Genomic DNA, 19,928 nt, shown 5'->3' with positions numbered 1-19,928 from the left:
ATAACAAAAAAATCTACAGTAATAAAGCTCAAGTATTGATACATAGCCCTATGTATTGATGCATTGTAGTTGTGTATCAGTATTTGGGTTCTAGGTACATGGCCCTGGTTGGTGCCCACAACCTATTTGAGCGTTTTGAGTCTCCCATGGCTTTTTTTTTTACCCCAAATACTTTCAAACTCCTAGGAAAGAATTCTAAATGGTTTTAAAATGCTTTTAAAAAGCCCTCCGATAATATCAAACTAAAATTTATAATTTTTATAAAAAAATATTAAGGTTCAAAATTTTCAAAGATCCATAAGATTTTGTTCCATTTGTACTCTAGTAGCATCCTCCATTTGTATTATATGTCGGGATGAGTGAGGATTTTGTAGATACATTTAATATTGATTCTCACTTCATTAGCATAATTGAGTGATTTTAGTATCATACCCCATACTTACCTTACTAATTGAACTTACTTACCTTCACTTATTTAGCGTTGCTGTCAATCTTATGATTTGTTCATAAACTACATTTATTTACCAATTATTTAGTCATTTTAATGTAAAGTTAAAGCATATATTTTTCTTAGTACAATTTCACATACTTGAGGTAGATAGAATTCATGTTAAAATATATTTTAGTTATATTAATATATTTTAATATTTATAGCATAGCATATATTAAATATTTAAATAATAATATCTATTTGTTAATAAATACAAAACAAATCACGTGCATGGATATATAAATATATTTTTGGGTATATATTAATATTATAAATAATAATAATATCCACTAATATTAGTACACCCAATAATATCTATGCGTATATTTAAATAATAAGATCTATTTGCATATATTCTTATATTAATATTAATTTTTGTATTATCCTAAAAAGAAATTAAAATTTCATATTAATCATATTTTTAGTATACATTATATTAATATATTTTAATATTTATAGCATAACATATTATTAACTATTTAAATAATTTAATTGGATATTTAATAATATTTATTAATTTTTATTTAAATATATGTTTATATTATAAAAGTTGTCCATAATATTTAACCCGTGCATCTATTATGATTATATTTGAGATATTATTATAATATTTAAACATATACACTATTAAATTATTAATATATGTTTAATATACTAAAATACTATTTTGTGATAATATTATATATCCATATATTTTAATATTATACGTCTATTTGGTATAATAATAAATATTTTAAACATATTATAAATATAATATACTAAAATTTTAGTGAATATGTTGTGAATCTTATTATTTTATAACTATATTAAATTTTGGTTCATAAATACTATATTAGTAAAATTTTATAGAGAAATCGAACTGCATATAGGTTGGTGGTATTATTGGTATAAAATATTCATTTTCTTTATTTAGTATAAATAATTTTATTAATTTATTTGCACATTATATTAAAATATTTTTCATAATATAATATATTTTAATTTATACAAATATATATATCAATAAATTATTTTTAAAATTCTTATTTATCTAATTATTTAATTATGTTAAATATAAAATTTTATAATTTAATAGATAATAAAAACCAAAGAATTTATCTTTTAAAAATATAAATTACATAAAAAAACATAGTATGCCACTTGTCGCTTGTATATTATATTATATATATGGTATGTATGTCTAAAATAAATTGAAATTTTCCAAAAAAATAAATTGAAAATTTATTTGTAAAATTTATTTGGATGCGTCTTTTATCTATATAACTATATATAAAATGAAGGTCCAAATGACCTCCCTCCTATTGACACGTGGGTATTGTCCCAGGCTATTTTATTTTTTACATTTTATAAAAATAGTTTATATTTAATAATTATATTTTAATTTTAATACAACTCCTCCTAATATTTTCATGTGTTATTAGTTAGTTTAAATAGTTAATAAACTTAAATTTTCGATTAAAAGGTTATATGATTGTATATAATTTGAATATTTAATGGTATGAGGGACAAACACATCTTTGGGTTTGCCTTACTTTTTTTTTATTGACATTATAAGACAATGTTCAAATTTTAATTTTATGATAAAACTTGGATTAAATTCATATACTTTAATTTTGACATAATTTAGTCATCTTACTTTTATGATGTCATGAATTAGTTTAAAAATATTAACTATTTTAATTATAATGCTATAACCATTTTTTAAGAACACTATTCCAACAAAAATTTTATCCCATCATGATGAGTTCGAATGCGTGTTTTAAGAAAAAATTCATATAAACATTTTCAACATAATTTTTATTACAGCACTACTAAGTGATTTTTTTTTATTTTAAAATATCACACTATTAAGGCTCCGTTTGTTTCACTAAAATGACTTCCAAAAATGATTCGGAAAATGATTTGTTTTTTGGAAAAGCTAATATTTTCGGTGTTTGGATGAATCATGTAAAATATTTTCTATTATTTAGTAGATTTCTTAAAATATTTCATAAAAGTTGTTTTCAATGAAACAAACATACATTTGAGATTTTCTTTTTTTTCATTGTTTAATTGAATTTATTTTTATCTATAATTTTATATTTTACATTGTTTTGCATATATTAAAATATTATGTTAAATTCATGTTCATTACAATTACATGACTACCAAGTGAGTATTTTTATTTAAAATGTGACATCAACAAAATTGACAAAAAATTTAACGATGTCAACAATTGGACTTGATTTTAAATTCGAAAAGTAAATGGACTAAATTCTTGAAAATAAAATTACAAAGACTAAACGCAAATCGTTGAAGTGTACATAGACTTATGCAATATTTTAACCTTTATACTATAAAATATTTATTATTAATATATTTATAATTGTAATAAATATTTATTATTAAAATATTAATATTGAATATTTTCAATAATATGTGAATAATATTATTTAAAATTTTAAAATTATTGTTTTAAAATTTATTATTAAAATAAAATTGAAATATTAAATAATTTATTATTTTAATAAATTATATTTATTATATTAATAATTTATTATATGACTAAATATAAATAATTAAATATGTATGTTTAATAATGTTGAAAATTATAATATTTTAATATTTTAAAATATTTTAAAAATAAAATAAAATTTATTATCAATATAATAATATTAAGCTTGATTTAAATTTATTTTATATAAAAATAAAATCATCTATAGATGAGATCTTTTCCGAAAATGACTCTTTTAAAAGGATAAATCATTTTACAGGAAAAATGGCTTACTTTACATTGACTTGTAAGTCATTTTCCATTAATCAAATAGTTTTCGTGAAATAAACATAGGAAAATGCAGAAAACATTTTTCAGAAAACATTTTTATGTAAACAAACGAACCCTAAATTTAATTGAAGAATTTTAATTACAGTAACAACTAAACTTGAATTTTAATTTTAAAAATAGAGGAACTAAATTCTAAAAATAAATTAAAGAGATTAAATTTCAAATGTATAAGTGTATAATGATTTAAACCATATTTTAACGTACAAATTTTTACTTGACACTAAACATGAAAACCATACTAATGATTCAGATAGACGTTGTGAACATAACATAACTTTATTATGTTTGAATATATCAGATAAAATTTGTGCTCCACAGATAATTTTGAGAAAACATTCGATAATGTTATTATTTTAAAATTCGTACATGATATAATTAAAGTTATTATTTAGGAATTTGATTTTTCATTTGATAGTATTATTAGTGGTGAATGAGTGGTCGTGCATACTAGCACTACATTAACTTTTCAAAGTTGACTTACTAATATAGACCTTATCACTAAAAATCAAAATAAATTTGAATTAAAATTTAAAATTGAATTTGTTAACGTATATACGAATTTGTTATTACATGTGAATATGAATTTGGTATGCTACTAAGGTGAATTATGAATCCATATCTTGCTCATACGAACTTTGCTACGTTTTGGATCCTGCCACCGGAACAAATACAATGGTAGTACATACTAGTATTGCACTTTTAACTTTTTCAAGGTGAAAATCATGAATCGGAGCTTACCAATAAGGTAAAAATAATTATAGCCTAATGAATTTAATTTTAAAATTGATTATGTATGTAAATAGGCTTATAAATGAGTATACTATATGTTTCTGTATGTGTGAGTTTAAATAAGCTTATGAATGAGTATACTCCTAAGTCCTAACCATATGATTTAAGAGTTACTACAATTGCAACTTCAAAGGAAACACCAAAAAAAAAAAAAAATCAAACAGTTATGGTAGTTACATAATTCTCTCAAAAAGTGGGCATATGCTACCCCATAAACTCCCCCTTTGTCAAGCCTCAAGTTCTCAGTTACGCTGCTTCTCATTCAACTAATTTCAGTTACAATCTTTACTTACAAAATTACGAGACAAGACGATATAATACAACTTTTTCCCGTAATTGCACCTGAAAATTGAATCATCTTTTGCCAAATACAGAATTGACAACAACCCTTTCGACTTTAAGTCCATGTTAAAAATCAGAGGTCCCAATTGGCTATATGAGGAAAAAGAAAAAGACATTTACAACACTGTTCTGCAAAGAATCAACCGAATGCATGTATCAGTTAACTAAACAATGGAGTTAAGACAATAATTCTAACAAACAATGAAAGAGAACATGCATATCTGCAACCAGCAGATGCATGTCCATTTGCATTTTCACACAGGTTGATGAGCAACATAAAAACAAACATGACAGATGTATGACCAAATGCATACCCTCTAGCTTTTCTGATTGCAAAAGAACTTTAAAAGTGTGTTTGGTTGGGTGGAAAACTGGAAGGATGGGAGGAGAAAATGGAAAAGTGAAAAGAAAATAAATTTTGAATGTACTTGGTAGGAATGAAAAATGAGAGGAAAGAAATAGAAGAGATGATCATTTTCCATCCTAATGCATAAAAACTAATGATTCCAATGAGGAGAGAAAATAAGAGGGGTATGATAGTTGAAAATTATGCCTTTTCAAATGTTTTATTTTCTTTCCTTTCATTTTTCAACTCTACCAAGCAATGGAATTTCTTTCCATTTTTCCATTTTTCCTACCAAGCACACCTATGGAAAGAACAATAATGTTTTCTATCCTTCTTTCCACTCTACCAAACAAAGCCTAAGGGTGTACTTGGTTGGGTGGAAAAGTGGAAAGAAAATAAATTTAGAGTATGCTTGGTAGGGAAGAAAAGTGAAAAGAAAGAAAATAGGAGGGGTGATCATTTTTCATCATACTGCATAAAAATCAATTCTTCCAAATTGAAATGATGAGAGAAGAGAAAATGGGGAGAAGTGAATATTAGTTCAAAATTATGCATTTTTCAAACGTTTTATTTTCTTTTCAAGTTTCAACTCTACCAAGCAATGGGGGAAAGAAAATTACTTTAATTTCCATTTTTTCATCTTTCCTACTAAGCACACCTATAGAAAGAAAATTTATGTTTTCTATCTTTCTTTCCACTCTACCAAACAAAGCCTAAGAGTGTTTGGTTGGGTGGAAAAGTGGAAGGATGGGAGGAGAGAGTGAAAAAGTGGAAAGAAAATAAGTTTGAAGTGTGCTTGGTAGGGAAAAGAAGTGAGATGAAAGAAAATAGGAGTGATCATTTTCCATCATAATACATAAAAACCAATCCTTCCAAATTGAATTGATCAGAGGACAGAAAATGGAAGAGAAGTGTAGTTAGTTCAAAATTATACATTTTTTAAATGTTTTATTTTCTTTACTTTCAATCAACTCTACCAAGCAATGGAGGGAAAAAAATACTTTTCCTTTGCATTTTTTCATATTTCCTACCGAGCACACCTATAGAAAGAAAAAATATATTTTCCATCTTTCTATTTTTCCACTCCTTTAAATTTCCATCTTTTCAATTTTCTTTTCACTCTACCAAGCAAAGTCAAAAGGAAAAGAGATGAAAAAAAACATAAACAACTTTCTCGAGGAGAATTCCACCAAGATTCAACTATCAAAAGGAACCATAAAGTGTATAGCATGTCATGTTAGTAATTTTGAAATCGAAGCACTCAGAAGAGCATACCTTAAATTATTTATCAGCATGTACCCTTGTGAAGCATATAATGTTACAAAGAATAATGTAGTATGTGCATGGAGGCTTTGCGGGAGTTCCAACCATTCAGGCAAGCAGTGGCATGTCAGGATGCCCCTGTTGAGGGGTGGAAGGTTTAATCAGTGATTTCAACCGTTCCATGATATTTGAAAATGAAGGACGCTTCCAAGGCTCACTACATTATATTAAAAAATTAGTATGGATAACAGGAAGATTTGCTTAACAAGCACCATGTAAGAAAAGAATAAAAAATTTACTTGGCCCAGCAATCCTCAATTATGGCAGCCACTTGAGGATTCAAATCACGTGGAATATCAAGCCTTTTTCCCCTGAAACCAACAGCTGCTACAACCTACGAGGCAGTTTCACATTCACTTGTGATTGTTAGAAATTTACCTCCAGAAGGATATCTTCGCGTGATAATTTTGAGCATTTTGCAATGAACTTCATACTGTTTCCAGAGGCACAAAACTTGACATTCAGGCATAAAGATATCCAAGAGTACATCTTTCAGTTTACATTCAAGCATGCCATCTATAGCTCACATTCTACAACACCATTCATGGTGCTAATAAAATTGGTTTTTTTCTAAGAAATTTCTTATTCTTATTCCAACCAACTAGGAATCAATAAAGTTAGGGAAAACCAAAAATTTCCTTTTAACAAAGATTCCAGGATGCTACTTGCCAAACTTATAAAAGCTAAATGGTCAGCAAAATGAGATATCTGCAGGTCCAAGATTTTAAATGTCATAACAAACCTGTGCTGGATTTAAGTTGCCCCATGGTTGTTGCAATGTTGCAAGCTCCCACAAAATTACACCAAAACTGTATACATCAGACTTCTCATTTGATGGCTCATCGCGAAGAACTTCTGGAGCCATCCACTCAGGCTTATTTAAAAAATATAGAGAGTTTAGTATCATGCAGCAAAAACAGTGACCTATGGCAACTCAAATAGAAATACCAAGGACTTTGTTAAGAATTAGTATAACTTACAGTTCCAGCTGCTGACTTGGATGAAAGAAATGTGTTTGCCTTCAACCGAGAAAGCCCAAAATCACAAACCTGAATGTACAGAACAGGCAGTGTGAGGATGATTTATGAGAAGTAACAAAAAAATGTACAAGAACTATGAAACTGCTTCACTATTCTCCACAAGTTACAACAGAGCAAATAAACTTGCAAGCCATGAACCAGACCATGTATTGACATGAACTTCAGCAAACATAGTAAAATCACATCATCATAACTGCAGCAAATTCACCATAAAGAATGTAACAGCAAGCAGGAGTCCATGAAATAGTGTAACACATCTACTTTTCCTCAGTCAGAACTCAAGAGATATCAAGTTTTAACCCACAGACGGTCAAACATGCCCAAAACTGGAAAAAGAATTGGAAAAATGATTCATTAATAAGTTACAAACAAGGCAGAAAATTATACTAAAATGAACGATGTTGACTCCATCCATATACAGTGCCAGATACACTGAAAAATACTTGGTAACTGTAATCAACTGTTTACCCATGGCTATATCTAACATTTGTAACGGCATAACAAGGGTTAAGACCAATCTAGATTCCACTACCCAAAAAGGTCAAGCACTTAGCATTTCCTCCATGCAAATTTAAGTAAATAGAAATGGCAAAATATTTATGTTTATTATCACTGGACCATTAGGTGAAAAAATTATACTCTTTGGGTCACAGCAGCAAAACATTCAGGATCTTACCTTGACTGTATATTTTTTATCAACTAACAGATTGGGAGACTTCAAATCTCTATGAACAATAGGGGGATTGTGTCTATGAAGATAATTCATTCCCTTTGCCTGCGTGTAAAAAAAGTGGTGATTTAGGCCAAAACAATGTACAAATTAAGGATACCATGAGACGTTGGGGAAAGAAAAAAGCAAAAAGAAAGTAAGTCCTTTGAATACCCACCACATCATAAGCCATACTTAACCGCCGCCTCTCATCCAACACCTCCCTCACACCAGGCTTATGCAAAAGCCTAAACAAGCTACCTCTGCAAGAATAACAATTCAACCTCCAACATGAGTTCAGTCTTATGTAGAAGACATGAACTTTTCCCTTCTTTCTTCTTCTTTTTCAAATGCAAAGGTATTTAAAAGAAATGCAGAAGACACAGTAACAACAGACCTTGATAAGTATTCTGTCACTATAGACAAGTTTGGGGGCTGTGTGACCGCTCCCATAAAAAGAACAATGTTTGGATGACGTAGACGTTTCATTATTGCAACCTAACAAAATATTGGGGTGAAATTACACATCATATCAAGAACATGAATGTATAATTAATATTTTCTTAGTCTCACGAACAAAGTCTGTTCCAATAGTCAGCCAATTCATACCTCCCTCAAAAATTCTTTGAAGCGTTCAGCATACAAGTCTTGTTCCATGAGAATTTTTACAGCAACATCCTGTAATTAGAAATAATGTTTATTTGGATTTAGAGGAATTTTAAACTACACAACCAAAATTTTACCACCATCTAGTTTGTTCTGATCAAAATCTCATGCAATTGAAGAAATTTTCAAATACATCAGGAAAACTTATTTACTGAGGAACTCCAGTCCAAAATTGCTGAATACTTGAAAGTAAAAGTATCACCAAAACTGGACCAAATTCCAAAATAAATTAGGATAAAGAAGAAAGTTAACTCTTACAATAAAACAGGCAGGTGAAAGACCTCTACCAAACATTGACAATTGAAATTATAGGCCTAATCGAAGATTCGTTGCTAAGAAAACTACAAAGTGACCTAACATATACCTTGTACTGTAACCGCATATAAATCCAGGTTCGCTGCAAGATTTTGTACCTAAAGTTGACTAGCCAAACACCATACCATAGGAAATCTAAAATTCCTTAAACATACCCTGAACTCCTAAACAAATGCTGCAACTTCACAGTTATAGGGCACATCGTTACTGAATCTTGTTGGAATCCCTATAATTAAGGATAGAAATCTTACCTTATTACTAGTAGTTCCCTTGTAAATAGAAACTAATCTCAGTTACTGATTCTTAGGAAATTAGGAATTGTTTCCTTTAAAATGGTTATTCCTCTCTTTATAATCTGTAACTAAAGCAGTAGAAGAATAACAGAATATTTTCCTCTGAGTTTTTTCATGGCATCAGGGCTTTAGGATTCATTCGATCCTATTTTTTTCTCTAATTTCCCTTCCTAAAAATTCCTTCGGTTTAGTCCTCAAATGGGTGATATCAATGAAAATTTCTCTGAAACTGAGACATCACAAATAACTCAGAATATCAATCAGGGAATCACTCAAGGTGAAATTAATTCCTCCCTTATAATCACCAATCATCGGCTAAATGGGAAGAACTTCCTGCAATGGTCTCAATCGGTTCTTATGGTGATTCGTGGTCGTGGCAAATTAGAGTACATCAATGGAGAAATTCCACGACCAACCATAGCTGATCCTACTTATGCCACTTGGGAACTCAACAATTCAATTGTAATGGCTTGGCTAATCAATTCGATGGAAGGCCATATAAGCCGCACCTATCTTTTTTTCAAAACTGCAAAAGACATGTGGGATGCAGTCAAAGAAAACTACTCAGATCTTGGAAACGCCTCCCAAGTATTTGAGATCAAGCTTAAGTTAAAGGATATCCGACAAGGAACACTCGAGGTAACTCACTACTACAACAATCTGAAAATTTTGTGGCAAGAACTGGATATGTATTATGAGGCAGATTGGGGTGAAGGCTTAAAACACAACAAGTTTATGACCCATCTCAACAATGAACGTCTTTATGAGTTTTTAGCAGGACCGAACCGTGAGTTAGATGAGGTCTGTGGCCAAATTCTGGGCAGATCACCTCTTCCAACGATCGGTGAAGCATTTGCAGAAGTTAGAAGAGAAGAAAAGCGTCGTCTTGTCATGATGGGAGATTCAAAGGAACCTAAACCTATGACCCCGATTTCTAACCGTCCTACTGAATCCTCTGCTCTCATCTCCAAAGGTCCACAGCCACAAAAACAACGTGCTGGAAATGATTCTGGATCAACAAGACCATGGTGTAGTCACTGCAATCGTATTGGTCATACAAAAGAAAAATGCTTCAAACTCCATGGCTATCCTGAAAAAAAACAGAAGGATAATAAGACTGCCATGTTATCCTCCACTATTGGTGATGATGTTCTTGATGTTCGCTTAACCAAAACACAACTTGAGACTCTCCATAAGATACTTGGTACTCCCACTACTCATGGATCTCTAGCCACTCAAGGTACTACCCTCAACATTGCTTTTGAATCTAATAATCAATCTCCTTGGATACTCGATTCGGGTGCCTCCGATCACATGACAGGTGACTCCACGTTGTTTCACACCTACACTTCTTGTCATGACAAATCCCGAATCCGCATAGCTGACGATTCTTACTCACCTGTGGCTGGAATAGGAGAAGTACAAATGAGAGAGAGTTTTTCTCTCGATAAAGTCCTACATGTCCCAAACTTGTCCTGTAATTTACTTTCAATTAGTAAACTTACTAAGGATGAAAAAGTTCTTGCTGAATTTTCTGCAATTGGTTGTGTGATACAGGAACAGAAATCAGGGAGGATGATTGGCACGGCTAAAGTTGATGATGGACTATATATTTGGAATAAAAACAGTACACAAGGGGGATTGGCTCTATCCACTTCAAAAGAGGACACTATTATGTTATGGCACCGTAGGTTTGGACATCCAAACTTTGTGTATTTGAAAAACATCTTCATTGTTATTTGAAATAAAAGTATTAATTCCTTGAAGTGTGAAATTTGCCAATTATCTAAACATACTCGTGTGCCACACCCATTAAAACCACATATTCAGTCCCAACCTTTTTTGTTAATCCACAGTGACATATGGGGAGCCAGCCAAGTGAAAAATATTACAGGGGCTAGATGGTTTATAACATTCATTGATGATCATACTAGGTCTCATTGGGTCTATCTACTCAAAGAAAAATCAAACACCCAAAGTATTCCAAAATTTTCACTCAATGGTTCGAACCCAATTCAACTCTACCATACATACCCTCCGTACTGACAATGGGAGAGAATACTTCAACTCTGTCTTAAATCCATACCTTTCTGACCAAGGCATTATACACCAAAGCTCTTGCCCTGACACTCCTCAACAAAACGGGATCTCTGAGAGAAAAAATCATCTCCTTGATGTGGCTCGAGCCATAATGTTCACCATGAATGTTCCAAAATACTTGTGGGGAGAAGCTGTCCTTACTGCCTGTTATCTCATAAACCGAATGCCATCAAAGATCCTCAATTTCCAAACACCTCTAAATACTCTTTTAAAGGCCTTCCTTCTATTTCATGTTCCTAATCTTCCAGCCAAAATATTCGGTTGTAAAGCTTTTGTCCATAACCATCAACCAAATCAATCCAAACTTGATCCTCGAGCCCACACTTGCATCTTCATTGGATATTCCCCTACACAAAAAGGCTATAAGTGTTACCAACATTGCGCCGAATGTTTATCTCTCGGGATGTTACCTTCTTTGAAAATGAACCATACTTTGCAGCATCTCATCTTCAGGGGGAAATTTTTAATGAAGATAAGACCCTTAATACTCTCCTCATTATACCTCCTGATCCTACTACTACTATCACAAACAAACCTATCCCAAATTTAGTTGTTGTTTCCCCTGTGCAGCAAGAATTTAACACTGTCCTTCCCAATAACAATACCTCCACCGAAGTACAACAGCCACCTGATCAAGGAAAACAGCAAATACAGGTTTACTCCTGACGGAATCGTTTTCCTGAAACTGATACAGCAGTGCCAATACATCTCCAACCGAGGACTGTTCTGAAACAGAAGGCCCACCTCCGTCACCATCATCTATCTTCCAATTGCAGTTCGAAAGGGTACAAGGAGCTACACTCAACATCGTATTTCTCGGTTTGTATCCTATGGAAATTTATCTAAGTCTTACAAAGCTTTTGTGACTAATGTTGATTCTGTAAAAACTCCAAAAAATATAGAAGAGGCTCTTGAATCAGCTGAGTGGAGACAAGCCGCGATGGAAGAAATGAAGGCCCTCAAAAACAATGAAACATGGGAAGTCTCAGATCTACCTAAAGTCAGATCTACCTAAAGGGAAAAAAACCGTAGGGTGCAAATGGATTTGCACTACGAAATTTAAACCCGATGGCCATATTGACTAATACAAAGCTCGACTTGTGGCTAAGGGATTCACCCAAACTTATGGTCTCGACTACAACGAGACGTTTGCACCGGTTGCCAAGCTAAACACCGTTCGGGTCCTGCTATCTCTTGCTGCCAACCTTGATTGGCAATTGACTCAATTGGAGGTAAAAAATGCTTTTCTCAACGGGAAATTAAATGAGGTGTACATGGATTTCCCACCCGGGTTTGAAGAAAACAAGGACCAAGTGTGTAAGTTGAAGAAGTCCTTGTATGGGCTGAAACAATCTCCACAAGCGTGGTTCAGCCGATTTGCAAAAGCTATGACTAGCAGAAATTACATTCAAGGACAGGCAGACCACACCATGTTCTACAAGCACTCGGAAGAGGGTAAATGCTGCATCCTTATCATTTATGTCGACGATATAATATTAACAGGAAATGACTCGAGCGAAATTTTGAGATTGAAAGAATTTCTTGGTACAGAGTTTGAACTTAAAGACTTGGGGAGTCTTAAATATTTTCTTGGTATGGAGGTAGCAAGGTCGAAAAAAGGTATCTTCATTTCCCAAAGGAAATATGTTCTTGATCTAATGTCGAAAGTTGGTTTGATGGGCAAGAAACCGGTAAAACTCCTATGGAGTTTAACCTTAAATTGGGAACTAACGAGGATGGAGAAGAAATCGGCGGGGGAGATATCAACGTCTAGTAGGAAGGCTCATCTACCTATCTCACACCCGTCCCGACATAGCCTTCACTTGTGAGTGTTATTAGTCAAGATATGCATGCCCCGAGGGAGAAGCACCGAAGTCGCATATAGAATACTAAGATATCTAAAAGGAACTCTGGTAAAGGATCGTACTTCAAGAAGATCATCAACCAAGCGTGGAAGTCTACATCGATGCAAACTAGGCGGTTACATTAATGATAGACGCCTACAAGCGGCTATTATAGTTATGTTTGGGGTAATCTCGTGACGTGGAGGAGCAAAAAGCAATCGTGGTAGCACGCAGGTCTGAGGCGAGTATCAAGCACTATCTCATGGTATATGCGAAGGAGTTTGGATACAAAGACTTATGGGAGAACTAAAAGTGCCTTATACCGGACCTATGAAGATGTCTTGTGACAACCAGTGTCATCGACAAGATAGCACATAATCTATGCATCATGATTGGACCAAACATGTGGAAATAGATCGTCACTTTATAAAAGAAAAATACACTCGGAGAAGTATGCATCACCTACCTACCTACTAGACAACAAGTTGCAGACATGTTAACTAAAAGTTTGAACAGAAACATGTTTGAAGAACTTATTGGCAAGCTGGGTTTGATTAACATCTACACTCCAACTTGAGGGGGAGTGTTGGAATCCCTATAATTAAGGATAGAAATCTTATCTTATTACTAGTAGTTCCCTTGTAAATAGAAACTAATCTCAGTTACTGATTCTTAGGAAATTAGGAATTGTTTCCTTTAAAATGATTATTCCTCTCTTTATAATCTGTAAACTAAAGCAGTAGAAGAATAACAGAATATTTTCCTCTGAGTTTTTTCAAATCTATCTGCTTTCATTTTCAAATATAGATGAATACGTTACATTTTCTCATTCCCAAGGAATAGCACAAGCAAAATAGGCATCAAAATCTCAATAAGACGGCTAGAATTTTGAAACAAGCAGATGTCCATGAACAATATGGCACAGCAGATATCAAATATAAAACTTCCATAATATTTAACTTTAACAATAAGAACATAATCAAAAGGATTCTTACTGAGCCATTCCACTCAGCACGATGGACAGTTCCAAAAGAACCTGAAAAGAACAAAGTACAAAATCTAAGTAAACTAGTAGAACCAACAACCACGTGGATTATGAGCACAAAAGAGGGTCTCTATACAGTAATAATCCTCAAAAAAGGACCAGAAAATACCTGCACCAATTCTCTCTCTTAAAACAAGATCACTCCATGGAATATCCAAATCATCAACTTCAAGGGCAAGTTCCCTACTTGGTTTGCTGGGTAGAAGCTGACTGCCCTCAGTAAACCTTGAATCCTTAGTCGCATCCCCCATTGGTTCTGACAAGACTACTACTGGGACATCCCTATGTCCTATCGGAGAGATGCGTTTTAAAGAATCTTTAATAATGTTCTTTGAGTGTACTATAGGCTGAGAATACTGGGAATCTCTATCATGAGAAGCTGGTCGAGCAATGTTAGGAGGTATGGGCAACTGTGAGATGCCATCCATGTTACTTGAGATCTGCCCAAGCTTATTTCTCTCTGTGCCAATCTTATCAAGTTTCTTGGGATAAAGAGAAAATCCAAAATTTTCCTCGTCTGTTGTAGTACCTGAAATGGCAAACAACTACAGCTTACATGCACACCAGATGAATACAGAACCAGAAGCAGACCCGCATAAATTTAATATAGTTTTGACTGAATCCCTAGCGAAGGCATCATATTTTAAGTCACAAACATTGTTCATAAACACATCTTGGTGTTCACAAACAAAATTTTAATGTATTAAAAATATATAGAAATGCAGCCTCAACAATGTTATGGACGTGCAACCAACAACAAGAAGCAATTGAAAAATATGTATTTATTAATGCCTGTTCACATAAAAACTGCCAGTCACTTTATGGGTTTTCCCCAGCAATTCAAAGCAATATTTAAGACAATGCCTTGAATCAGGCTCTAGGACAAAATTTTCAACAGAAGGCCATGCCAAAAATTTCGGTAGAAGATTCATAAGGAACTGTTAAAATAGAGCACAGTTACTGGCAGAGAAGTATCATCTATCACTTTCATCAGTGAAGAAGCAGTATATATATATAATAAACTTCAAACAGTGCACTCAATCTTTAACCTACAGCATACCAGTGAAGGCACTTCACCGAATATGAAAAATCTTTCTGCATTCCCTAGCCGATGATTAAAAGAAACTACATACTTCAGGCCAAGTGAAAGGCTATAGGCTAAAATCTAGAAGCAAACAAAATGGCATTCATTATAAAGATGGTTACTGAAACAGAAACTTTACCTGCTGGAGCAACATCAAATACAAGATTAAGCGATTCATGGTCTGAAAAGTACTGTTTGGCCAATGACCTGAAATCAGTGGCAGCTACAGCTGGTTTGAGACGTGGAAAATGCAATGGGGAAGAAATTGAGATGGAAGATGGACCATTGAGCAAGGAATCAGGCTCACATAAGTAACCTGGGTTCCCAATTAAATCAACAAGATACTCCCTGGAATCACAAAGGCTGGCTTGGTGAGATTTTTCTTGCATGCAGCAAATATTTCACCAAGATAACTTACAATTTTTTTAACAAATCATAAATCAAAATGGGAAGAAGAACCATAATAAATAAATGCACAGCCACCATACAAGCGAAGTAAAAAAATTGAGTTTCTGCGTGACAACAATTAAAAATTGCTGGATTTGTTTTTTCAGCAAAATATTGCCATTCAAAAACAAATCACACCAAAAAGAACCAGAATTCTTGAGAGAGAGAGAATAAATCAAAAACAAATTTAAGCAAAAAGAAAATACCATGGAGATTATTAAGTTACCTGTCAAGTCCAAAACGGACAAGGCAGGAGGAAGCATCATCTCTTTTACAATATTTGCAGCCCTTCGCAATTCGACATGGTAGATCAATAGTGTCAGCTAGTACCTGCATAAATTAGTTGAACTGTGAATGAACCCTCATCCCTTCAAGGGGAACACATTTTATAAAAGGAAACTTGCTCCCTCTTAGATGTAGTGAAGTCATATAATCTTTGGCCAAAAATAAAAAGAGAAGTCATATGATGCTAACTATAATTAACGCCAAAAATACTTTCTATTGACATCTGATGTGAAATTAAAACACCATAAAACGTTAGACCTTACTTTGAACAGTAGAGCTCGATGTCTGCAAAGGCCAACAGATAGGCTTCCTATAGGAACCACAACTGAACCTAAGCAATCTTTTAAATCGTCACTGCACTGCCTCCAAAAGGAAACTAAATCATCCTCTCCGGTAGTGAATGAACCCCTTGGGAAAGCAAGAAAACAATTCATCACCAATGTACGACAAAATTGCATGAATGTTGAAAATTTGTGCATCCATAGTTTAGACGACTCACCCCATGCGAGAGCAGACAAGCTCAGCTAACTGATCGACAACTTCTTTTGTGGTTATGCAGCTACAAGAAATATTGTGGACTCTATTTTGGAGTTCCTTTAAGCTGGGATCACTTCTTCGGTCAACTAATATCACTTCTAGTGGCGAATCAACATTAGGATCAACAGATCTTAGAGATTCAATCGAAGGAATTCGACCATGTTCATGCAGATCAGTGCACACAGTCCAGGCATATGAATTCACTCCATGAATTAAATAGAAACCATCAGGAACTTTGTCAAAGTATGATAAGCAGCCATTAACCTGATGCACATAACAGTGATACTTGAATATCCAGGTATCTTAACTAACTTCCCAAACTATGCATGAGTATTTTAGATGCTAGGCTACTTATATACTCCTATGTAACCACATTGACAGTAAATAACATAGGTAAAAATATAGAAGCACTCAGCAACAAATACCACAGCAATCACCATAACAATATAAGTTGCATATCCCTTTTCACGTGCACCCATTCTTGAGAAGACATCTTTACCCAAGTCTATCTAGAACAGTGCTTTTCTCACTTGAACATTTCAACCTCTAAACGTTAATACTTCTCTAAATAGCATGCTTGAAATCTACTAGAAAATTGAACATTTTTTACTATCTGGTTGGTGAACAGAATCCCCACCCTGATTATACAAGTAAACAACAAAGAAGGAAAATAACAGTGAGTAATCATTTCACGTATATTTTAAGTTGCAAATGATTTTTGTAAAGACAAGTATGATTCTTTAGTAGATACACACACCATTCATACCACACCCATCCACTTAGGAATAATTCAACTACAACTGAAGCGGCACTAACATTGGTGCTCCTACATTTTGATCATGAAACTAAGCAACTTCCACCTTCTTATAATGTTAATTTCATTTATCTAAATTGTAAGCAACAAATATTTTCCAAAATGACAATAGATCATCCTCTCCCCAAAGTTAAAATTGAACTAACCCTGAACAAATTGAAAACTAGAGGTAGAGTGGACTAACTTTTCACATCCTATCCTTTGCACTATTCAGGGTTCACAACTCAAGCTCAGAAACGCTCATCATCCAGTTTATCTCACGAAAAATCTTTAAAATATCTAAAAACGAATTCCATTCACTATAACACTTATTATATTCACCTATACATATTTCTTCAATCTCCTGATGTTACTGAGCATTGAGCGCATAAGCTCAGTGTCAACGAACAAAAAATAAAATAAATTTCCAAGAAAACTTTCTTACCCAGAACCGATGGGAAACTGTCTCCGCAGAGCTAGAACTAGCCGACCGGATTGCGGAATCATCCGGAACCGGATCCAAAAAGTTCGGATCATCAGCACAGGTAGCTTCCGACGAAAGCCTCAAAGCCAACGCCAACTGCAACTGATAACTCTCCTCCGTTTGCTGCGCCCAGCTTTTCCCCGACGAGGAACCGCCAATTTTCGTTCTCAAATCCCCATGCCTAAAGCTCCCATCGTGACCGTACACGAATGAATCAATCTCGTTCGCCGCCGTCGTAGAAAGGTTCGGCACATAATAATCTCCCGATAACGAGCTCTCACCGAAGCTACTCCCGCTCGATTGCCGTTGATGACCGACTGATGAAGCATAAGTATTCGTTCCTCCTACGCCGCCGATACGACTCGCTTGCTGCTGGTTCTGACTCTGATTCTGATCCCAATCGAATAAACCTCTCTCTGATTTCACTTTACTGATTTTATTACTCGTAGCTTCGCTCGAAAGCGAATACACGGAGTACTGGTCGTCAGGATACTGACTAAGTAGAGAATAGTTGGATCTTCGACTGGGCATTTCCATTGATAACCTCTAAAGAAAATCGCTGATCACAAAACCTTTTGAACTCTAAGAACCGCCATTGCTGAAGATATCAAGCTTTTTAACCTCTTTTTTTCTCTCTCCCTCTATAATTTGTTTTCCTTTTCATAAACTTCTTTTTCCTCCTTTTCTTCTCTTTCCAGAATCCGATTGTGGGAGAGAAACCAAAGAAAAAAAGCGATCCCAGATTCCCAGTTTTTTTTGGTGGCCTAATCGTAATATTCTCCTCGTTTCCTTTTGCTTTGCTTTTCCGGGAAAAATCGGATTTCTGGTTCAAACTTCAAACGCTGATTGGATGATTTCTTTTTCATTTTTCTATAATTTCGCCAAATATATTAAACAAAGGTTTCCTGTTTGGTTTTTGTTTGGTTGGCTGGCTCGATGGCCTAGTGGCGAATGCCTACTCGCTGGTAAATGGGTACATTCCTTCTTTGTAAATAAACATCACGTTACCTCTCACGCGCGTGGCTCCACTTTTCGTTTCCCTTACAAAATAAATATAAATATTTAAGAATTTAGCTTTGGCTGTGTGCATGAACCTGGACCAGAGTATTAATTTTATTATCAAACGTATATGAAGTTTTACTTTCACTTTTTCATTTTGGAAGTTAAAAATTGGATTTCTTGGTATTTATAAAATTCACATCATTTTCTAAAAATACTAGTTATACATTTCTCAATTTTTCATGCAATGACGAAATCAAGTGTTCCCGGACCTTATTTCAAACAAACATTGTCTCTATTTATTAATTTGTAATACATAAATTATAAATTCAAGTCTCATCCAGTGTACATTATTACTATTATAATAATTAAAATATGTTATAATTTCGTCACAAATTAACATATGAATAAAAAATTAGGCTAAATAAGGGCTATGGGTCGATTTTATATTTTAATTCGGTATTTAGGTTGATTTTAATTTTAATTAAAGAAATAAGTCAGTTTTAAGAGAGAGAAACAGAAAGTGCGTCTAGTTGGGTGTTCTTTCTGCACAAATAGCAGTAAAGCGCACCCAGCTAGATGCGCTTTTCGTTTCTCTCTCCAGGGTTAGGGCTTTTTTTTTTATTTTTAAGTTAAGGTTTTTATTTTATTAAGGTAAGAGTTTAGGGTATTTTGAAAGTGTTCAAGGCTTTCAACTGAAACGACGGAAGTTCTTAGATAGTTTTGAGGGGTCAAGGATGTGATACTGTGCCTCAACACACATACATTTCATATATCATGGCGGGATAGGACCATCACCTGAGAAACACATCCTAGGGAAATCAGGTTTTAGGGGCGATAGTGCTTGATACGATTAAGGGTCGAATTCTAGGTGGAGGTCCTAGTCGGCAGCTGTGATGCGGTTACAGGTAAGGGTGTTCATTCGGTTAACCGGCCGGTTAACCGGCCCGAAATTACTATAACCGAATTAACCGACCTTCCAAAAATTTTAACCGTTAACCGAACCGATTTTTTTTAAAAAAAATTTAACCGAACCGAAATTTTGTCGGTTAACAGAATTAACCGAAAATTATGTATTTTTTATTTTTGGTTAAAAATTACCCGAATTACCCAAATTACCCGAATTACCCGAATTAACCGAATTACCCGAATTAACCGAATTAACCGAATTAC

At 33.7% G+C, this 19,928-nt stretch overlaps 1 protein-coding gene across 2 annotated transcripts; it reads right to left on the bottom strand.

Moving 5' to 3' along the window:
• Positions 1 to 4,251: 4,251 nt before the first annotated feature.
• LOC105767392 (serine/threonine-protein kinase CTR1) lies at positions 4,252 to 18,720 on the bottom strand. 2 transcript variants are annotated; one of them, XM_012586910.2, is made up of 16 exons: positions 17,718 to 18,720; positions 16,442 to 16,743; positions 16,206 to 16,350; positions 15,884 to 15,987; positions 15,350 to 15,558; positions 14,236 to 14,655; positions 14,077 to 14,117; positions 8,473 to 8,541; positions 8,261 to 8,361; positions 8,042 to 8,126; positions 7,831 to 7,929; positions 7,095 to 7,163; positions 6,857 to 6,988; positions 6,354 to 6,448; positions 6,067 to 6,271; positions 4,252 to 4,574 (listed from the first exon to the last, which is right to left on the bottom strand). In XM_012586910.2, exons 1-15 carry the CDS (start codon positions 18,291 to 18,293, stop codon positions 6,163 to 6,165), a joined length of 2,556 nt encoding a protein of 851 aa, XP_012442364.1. In that variant the 5' UTR covers positions 18,294 to 18,720; the 3' UTR covers positions 4,252 to 4,574; positions 6,067 to 6,162. The 2 variants fall into 2 exon arrangements, with proteins under 2 accessions (XP_012442364.1, XP_052485393.1); XM_052629433.1 differs by having other exon boundaries at positions 4,252 to 4,569.
• Between the last annotated feature and the right edge of the window lie 1,208 nt (positions 18,721 to 19,928).

The sequence above is a fragment of the Gossypium raimondii genome, chromosome 4 (genome assembly GCF_025698545.1).
Source record: "Gossypium raimondii isolate GPD5lz chromosome 4, ASM2569854v1, whole genome shotgun sequence".
Lineage (NCBI taxonomy): Eukaryota > Viridiplantae > Streptophyta > Magnoliopsida > Malvales > Malvaceae > Gossypium > Gossypium raimondii.
This window is presented reverse-complemented; position numbering and strand designations above follow the sequence as displayed.

Bases quoted from the DNA above. Each gene is read 5' to 3' on its own strand.
- LOC105767392 (XM_012586910.2), bottom strand. From the start codon at position 18,293: ATGGAAATGCCCAGTCGAAGATCCAACTATTCTCTACTTAGTCAGTAT. The intron at 8,362-8,472 runs GTATGAATTGGC...ATATTTTGTTAG, and splicing joins TCAAAGAATTTTTGAGGGAG to GTTGCAATAATGAAACGTCT. The intron at 7,930-8,041 runs GTGGGTATTCAA...TTTTACACGCAG, and splicing joins TAAGTATGGCTTATGATGTG to GCAAAGGGAATGAATTATCT.